The sequence below is a fragment of the Triticum urartu genome, unplaced genomic scaffold (genome assembly GCF_003073215.2).
Source record: "Triticum urartu cultivar G1812 unplaced genomic scaffold, Tu2.1 TuUngrouped_contig_6799, whole genome shotgun sequence".
Taxonomy (NCBI): Eukaryota; Viridiplantae; Streptophyta; class Magnoliopsida; order Poales; family Poaceae; genus Triticum; species Triticum urartu.
Window position 1 is genome coordinate 1 of NW_024117588.1, and position 7,506 is coordinate 7,506.

The window sequence follows — 7,506 nt, forward strand, 5'->3', positions numbered from 1 at the left end:
CAGTCAACAAGCATGAGAATAGTGTGTGCATCACACATACAGTACGGATAGTGGGTGTTTTGGGGGGGGGGGGGGGGGTAGGAGGAGACGGTTTAGAAAATTACAGATCGTTGGCTAACTTTCACTATGGGAAGATTAAGATGGATTAATGGTAGAAATGTGTGTCTGTTGAGGGGAGGGGGGGAGTCATTGTTAAAGATAATATTTTTCTAGAAAAGCAAAAGCCTTGCATTTTGATGCTTTGGTAGAAAGAAGAGTTTGTACAAGCACTAAGAACAGCAACATCCGGTGATTACTACATGAAACCCCTAGTCGGTAGACACTGGCAATCTGGCATAACCAGAAGCAGAGCGCCCATACCTCTCGCACCCGCCATCGCCCATTGCCTGGCTTCCGTCTCGATCGTGTCAAGTAGGCGAGCTAAGTTGAGCTGGGAGTTGTCAAAGATGATCGAGTTATGCTTTATTGAAGAAGCTGCCTTCTAATAGATTAAAGGATGAATCAAGAAAGCAGCGATCTGACAGTTATCAAAGCAAAAATTAAATTCCCCTTCCGGCCTTCCTAGTCCACATGACAAATCGTCTATGTATACTTGGATAGTTGGACTTGAATTTTGAAAATAGTCTTAGCACAAATTTCTTAAGAAGAGGAGCTGATTATTTCTAACAAGCAGGCTGGATATGTAGTAATTGTACAAGCAAGAAATATCCAAACTTAATTCTTTGAAGGTAGGAGAGCAGATTCGATTAGCATGGTATAGATGCACAGTTCAATAGCTTAGATGCACAGCTCAATAGCTTACTATAGGACTGCTATACAAGTAACAAAATCTCCTCATGAGTTGTGACTCCTATTCTTTGTAGGTAGAGAGCATAGCACAGCAGTATAACCTTAAGTTCAAACACTACATAATGTAACTAGTATTACCTTCCAAATACCGTATGATCAATTAACCACAAGCGGCATAACCTGATCATCTTCCAAAACACAACACAATCATTCTATTAGTAATTCACTTCTCTCTTGAAAAAAATCAGAAATCTTTATCTCATATTATGCTGCAATAACATATATAGCCAAAATAGAAAATACTGGATATGTATTTCTTCGTATATCAAAGTGGAGTAGGTTGAAGTTGTTTCCCAACACAGATGTACGAATCAGGAAAACCAGATCGAGCTGTACGTGCAATTCGGAGTATCTTTCTTAAAAAAAAATCATACATCACGCGTTCTTGTTTACATTATCAAACTTAGTTATATGATTGGTATCATTGTATCAGAGATGTAATACAGATAACACATTATCAAACTTAGCTTGCTGCACATTTGTGTGGGCAAACGAGCAAGCTAGTTATCATGGAACTTTCTGCTAACTTCCGATTTCCTTATATTTAGGATTACGTTTGTTTACTGAGGCAAAGGATGGTGGCTCACGTGGGAAGGTAATTCTCGTTGTCAACAATATATTTTGTGGACGGGCTGTTAAATTCACTGTGATTTTGCCTGTTTACCCAGTATTGGGATGATCATCCAGCTATAATGGCAGTTGGTGTCGTTGATGCAAATTCTGAGGATATCTTCCAGACTTTAATGTCTCTTGGTCAATCAAGATCCGAGTAAGATATATGTTTCCTGTTTAACAAAACCAGCATATGATACTGCCTTGAAAACCAGCAATATATTGCACTTGATTTTTCTGTTTTGCTATCTTCCTTACCAAAATTTAGACTCTGCACGGCATGTCACTAAATGCATAGCATTATTTACATGAACATCTATGTGAATGCATTTCGTTTTGCACCAATCAACCAGTGAGAGTTCTTGTAGGTGGGACTTCTGTCTGCGGGAAGGAAGGGTGGTTGAGCATCTAGATGGACATTCAGACATAATCCACAAGAAATTAAGAGGGGACTGGCTACCATGGTCTGATGCTGGATCCATCCTGCTTTCTGTATGCACACTTTATCGTTAAGTTATAATAGTATATATGATATTTAGTTTTCAGGGGAATGAGAAAGAGAGATCTATTACTTAGACGATATTGGAGGAGAGAAGAAGATGGAACTTATGGTACAATTATTTTTTTAAAAATGATAAATAATCAGCTTGCCATGATCTAGACCTGACACTTCTCTTGATTTTTCAGTTATCCTGTACCACTCTGTTTTCCACAACAGATGCAGTCCTGAGAAAGGCTACATCCGTGCATGTCTTAAAAGTAATATATGCTTTATTTTCAGCATAAAAACTGATTGTTATCGTTTGTTTATCATGGACTAAGATATGATTTTATGAATAATAGGTGGAGGATATGTAATATCACCAGTTAGCCAAGGAAGACAATCAGTTGTGAAGCATATGCTTGCTATAGACTGGAAATTCTGGAAGTCATATCTCCTTACCTCATCCGCAAAATACATCACCATACGTATGCTAGGAAGAGTAGCAGGCATGTCTCGTGAAAGATTAATTATTCATTGCTTGTTGTGGTTATCAGCGTTGTCCCAGTGTTCAGTAAGCTAAACATTTGTTTGCAGCCCTACGGGAATTATTCCGAGCAAAAAATGGAAACTGCGCTTGTATGGAATTCTCATCGGGTGAGCTGATGAGGGATATGGGACTGCCGCAGGGTGGAAACGAGCCGACAAAAATAGAAACGCAGTCAGCAAATGAGTGTGAAAGACTTGAGGGTCCTGTAGAAGGACCACAGGGTGGTTCTAAGCGGCACTTAAGCAGTACTGGTTCCCTTGTTCAACTTAATGATGCAACGGATGAGTTCTTTGATGTCCCAGATGAATCAGAATATGATCAGAGAGAAGCCATGTGGTCTTCTGATGAGAGCACACATGCTGCGGTGAGTTCTTTACATAGAACCTTTTTTTTCTTGAAAACGCACCTAAATGTGTCATTTTGCATTAGAGGAGACGTCAAGATGACACAAAGCTTACAAGCGGCAACACAAACCAAAAGTACCCAGGCTAACAAAAGAAAAAAGAAATTAGAAATAAAAGATGGCAGCAAAAGGAGCAAATAAATAAATAAATACTGTTCTTATTGATTAAGATGGTAGTTCATTTCCATCTCTCTAGAATTGCTGTTTGTAGATTGTTGTGTGGCTGACCATATTAAATATGCGTTACCCCTGTGGCGTTCATATGTGAAGGTTAACAACATTGCAATATGCAGAAAATTGTCCATACTTTTCAATTATTCAGCTGTTGCATTATCACAATGAGTGTAACGTGTGTACCTTAGCCCATAATGTGATTTCTCCCTTCCCCTTTAGTAATAAAAAGAAGCAGGAAGATTTCTCTCAGATATGTTGCAAAACCCTGGTCAGCCAGTAACTAACGTACGGTTTCCTTGATTGTATGAACCTATTATTCTTTCCTATGCCATAGTGGTAGCATGACACAATTTGATCATAGTTGGAAAGGTGAAACAACTTATAGCCGGCTTATAAAAATTAGAACAACTTAGTCATAGGCAAGGACCACAATTTAATTACAAGAAATGACGATGACAATGGTCTTGGCATAATTCAGAGAACCAGGGCAGAACTCCAAGATTGTTTTTTTACATTCCATGTGTCTAATATTTGGCAGGACCAACGACATGCTAAATTATCCAGTGCTGCTGTCTTTGTACGGAAGTTGCATGATCTTGCAGGTGTGTTACGGCTGATGTACATTTTTCAGTATTTTCATTTATTTTTGTTTCTAACTACTTGTTTCTCATTTCCTATATTCTAGTTCAAAAGAGAGGGTACATTGATTTACAGGGAGCTGCAGATGCTGATAATGGACCATGTTACTATGGACATACTCTCCCAAAAGATTCTAGCTGTACAATGCCTTCTAGTTGGTCAATGACAGACCCGACAACATTTTTAATACGGGGAGAATCCTATTTGCTTGATCGTCAAAAGGTGGGTTAGTACTGTGATATTATTCTAATTCAGTAGGCTAGGATACATGTCTTTGTTCTGCAGGAAATAAGGGATCCTGTATGTTACAATAATAGCCATGTTTAGTTAATCTAGTCAGCATATTGATAGTCAGGGTTCGTGTGCTTCACCATCCATAATGATGAAATTATCTCTAACTTTGACAGATCAAAGCAGAGAATACACTGATGCAAATGGTTGGTGCTGACTGGATAAAATCTGATAAGCGTGAGGATGATCTTGCTGGTCGTCCTGGCGGACTAGTCCAGGTATCTTCTGCTGAAGTCAGTAATTTTGCCTTCAAATGGGAAGGAACAAAAATTAAAGTTCGCAATGAATTTTATTGCAGAAATATGCAGCACAAGGAGGCAGCAAATTTTTCTTCATTGTAAATATACAGGTGAGATTTCTTCGGCTTTATGAATGTATTGAGGCTTCATAAGTGTGCACCTAGACCTTGCCTTTTTACTTATAACCCTGGTCGGTATACAGGTTCCTGGTTCTACCACGTACAGCTTAGCTTTGTATTATATGATGGATACCCCATTGGAAAAGGTTCCTCTACTTGAAAGATTTGTAAATGGAGATGATACATTCAGAAACTCAAGGTTCAAACTCATCCCTTATATCTCAAAGGTACCTTTCTCCTACAAGTCTTGATTGGTGTTAATCAGAAAGCTGCGATGGTTTACGATTGGAAATTCGGAATGTGTCAATTCAGGGATCTTGGATTGTGAAGCAGAGTGTGGGCAAGAAAGCTTGTTTGGTTGGTCAAGCACTAGAAATCAATTATTTCCGTGGAAGCAACTATTTGGAGGTAACATCTGTGCATGCCATTATCGAGAGATCAGCATAGCTGGCATATTTTTTGCATACTTATGTATTCAGGAAACAGTCTATCAGCTATGTTTTCTTTGAACGGGTGCAGTCACGTACTTCCTCCGTTCCTAAATATAAGTCTTTGTAGAGATTTCATTATGGATCACATACGGATGTATATAGATGCATTTTAGAGTGTAGATTCACTCATTTTGCTCCGTATGTAGTTCATAGTGAAATCTCTACAAAGACTTGTATTTAGGAACGGAGGGAGTAGTAAGGATTGCTTTACTTTGTCAATATTATTTATCGTTTACCTTTTTTAGTTCATGTTCTCCATGGACCAAAATCTGACTGGACCATTATGGCTTCCGCTAACTGTTAATTTGGTTTATGAGTCTTCATTAACCATAAGATAGGTCGAACGGTCCATTGCAGTCACCAAACACTAATTGGCTTAGGTTTATCTCCTAACATTATAGCTTATTATGATCTAATGAGAGTATGTTTAGTGCCAGTACGTACAATTGCGATATTCAGGTTCTCAACATTTTGAAATGCAACCTTTTCAGCTTGGAGTTGATATAGGCTCGTCAACAGTGGCACGAGGTGTGGTGAGCCTTGTGCTCGGGTACTTGAACAACCTGGTGATTGAGATGGCCTTCTTGGTACAGGTAATCGCCGTCGGATAACTTTACCAAATTGTTACATATGCTCTTGTTCTACTCAAGATCGAGAACAGATGTGATGAGCAAGCATGGTTTTTTCCTTGCCTCATGCAGGGCAACACGCAGGAAGAGCTCCCGGAGTTCCTCCTAGGCACCTGCCGACTGAATTATCTGGACGCCTCCAAAGCTGTATCGCTAGACGAATGCTGACCTGACCTCTCAAGGTCAAGGAGGCGTCAGGTTGATCCCAATTCTCTTTCGAAGCCTGAGTACAGCACATCAAAGCCGAAAAGGCTCAAGCTACTCCCCGTGTCCACCCGCCATACACTCATTTATCTGCCTTGCCGCCCACAAAAGTGTGGGGTATTTGCCGCAGCAGTGTACATTCATTTCTCCTCCTGCAAATAGGAGGTGTTGCGGTGTATTGATTGATTGATGATGGCAGTCTACTACTCGTGTGATGCAAAGCCTTGCTCCCATTCTTTGGCCGACAACTCGTCATTTCATTCATCATGTAAAAATTGAGACAAAAGGAAAGTGTATTCTAACCCTGACCTCGTGTCGTTCATTTGGAATCTAATCTGGGATCGGATCAGAGATCGTCAGATGTTCAGATCCAACACCACCAAAGCAACCCATTAACTGGACGTTGACCCTTCACCTGAGAGTGATTACACTGCCATGATTCATTCTATCCGAGGACTGTCCCTCCAGACAGACACTCGTACCGAATCGAAAGGGACTCGACCCAAGCCCAACACCAACGAGGCAGTGATAATCATCGGGAATTCCCGTATCATGGTACAGTTGGTCACTCACTCGAGGTCGAGGACCACACGCTTCGCTTTTCTGTTATCATCACTTGAGCCGGAAGGAACGAGCAGGTGTAGGTAGGGGAGCTGGCATCTCTTGCGTACTGACCAGAGATTGAGAAAGGACAGGACAGCAGTGGGGTGTGAAAATGATGGGTGTCATCGTAGCAACCAGTTCGCAGGAGCAGCAGCTACATCGTGATCAGGAATCAGGGGTCACTGTGCGGCGCCTAGCTAGCTCAGCTTTTCTTGTTTTCCTAACCGTGCAGGCCAAACGCTGCATCGCTGACGCTGCGGCTGTAGCAGCAGTGGACGTGACAGGTGAACGTCCTCTTCCTTCGCCCGCCTCGAGCCTGCGCTTTCCGAGCAGAGGATGGCGCGTCGCTTGCTTGCTTGCTACTTCTGTGTCGCGCAAGAGAGAGAGAGAGAGAGAGAGAGAGAGAGAGAGATTAAAGTAGACGCGTGGACGCAACGCAAGTGCACCGTGCACGTACGTAAGCGTGGTGGAGCGTGGACAGGGTTGTTCTTTTCTCTTTGAGATCCTGGACAGGATTGTTAATGCCATTGACCTGTGCTGATCCCTATGGCGCATGGCGCGTCGCCGGCGGCGGCGGCGATCGGGTCGGGTCGGTCGCGCCAGGCACGGCTCCGTGCTGGGGGTCAGCTGGTCACGTGGACGCGGGGCGAGAGACGCGAGGCTGAACTGAATTCGACGCCTCTGGATCTGCTCGCCGTTGCACCGCCGCATTTGCTTGTCGCCGGGCATGTGGTCACAGTTTGCACGACACGCACTCTGTCGTATATAAAGAAAACAAACTTTTTTTTGACGTCTAATAAAGAGAAAAAAATGAATATATATATCCCTTGTTGTTAAAAACACATGCATATCTCTTTATGTTAATTTATCATATGGTAAGCTCCACTTGAAGATCTGTGGCGAACCCTGAAATTGAGATGCCAATTTCGAGAGCGATCTTCCCTAGGTTTTGTTCAGAATTACACTAACCGATGAACTGCGTGACATCACTGTTACTTGAACTCATCCATTACTTGAACTCATCCATATTGCACGATACAGGGGAGTTTTGCGCACATCGATGTCATTGCTCAGGATTAATTGGCCCGTTGAACAACACCAAGCTGTTCGGTCAAGATTACAAATCCCAACGCTCGTAGAAACTGTGTCAGAGTACTGACTACAGTAAAGAAGATGATGATCCCAAGGAACCATCAATTCCGCAGGAAGATCTGCGTGAAGA

General features: G+C 41.9%; 1 protein-coding gene across 1 annotated transcript; it reads left to right on the top strand.

Moving 5' to 3' along the window:
• Positions 1-1,397: 1,397 nt before the first annotated feature.
• On the top strand, positions 1,398-5,989 carry LOC125531099 (protein ENHANCED DISEASE RESISTANCE 2-like; the record flags this gene model as incomplete). Its single annotated transcript, XM_048695507.1, is given in 15 exon segments — positions 1,398-1,444; positions 1,518-1,618; positions 1,830-1,925; positions 2,008-2,072; positions 2,149-2,220; positions 2,305-2,451; positions 2,540-2,856; positions 3,608-3,671; positions 3,755-3,930; positions 4,116-4,217; positions 4,298-4,348; positions 4,441-4,584; positions 4,670-4,765; positions 5,340-5,441; positions 5,550-5,989. Coding segments are annotated over 15 exon segments (1,676 nt in total), but the record flags the coding sequence as incomplete, so codon positions are not given.
• Positions 5,990-7,506: the final 1,517 nt, after the last annotated feature.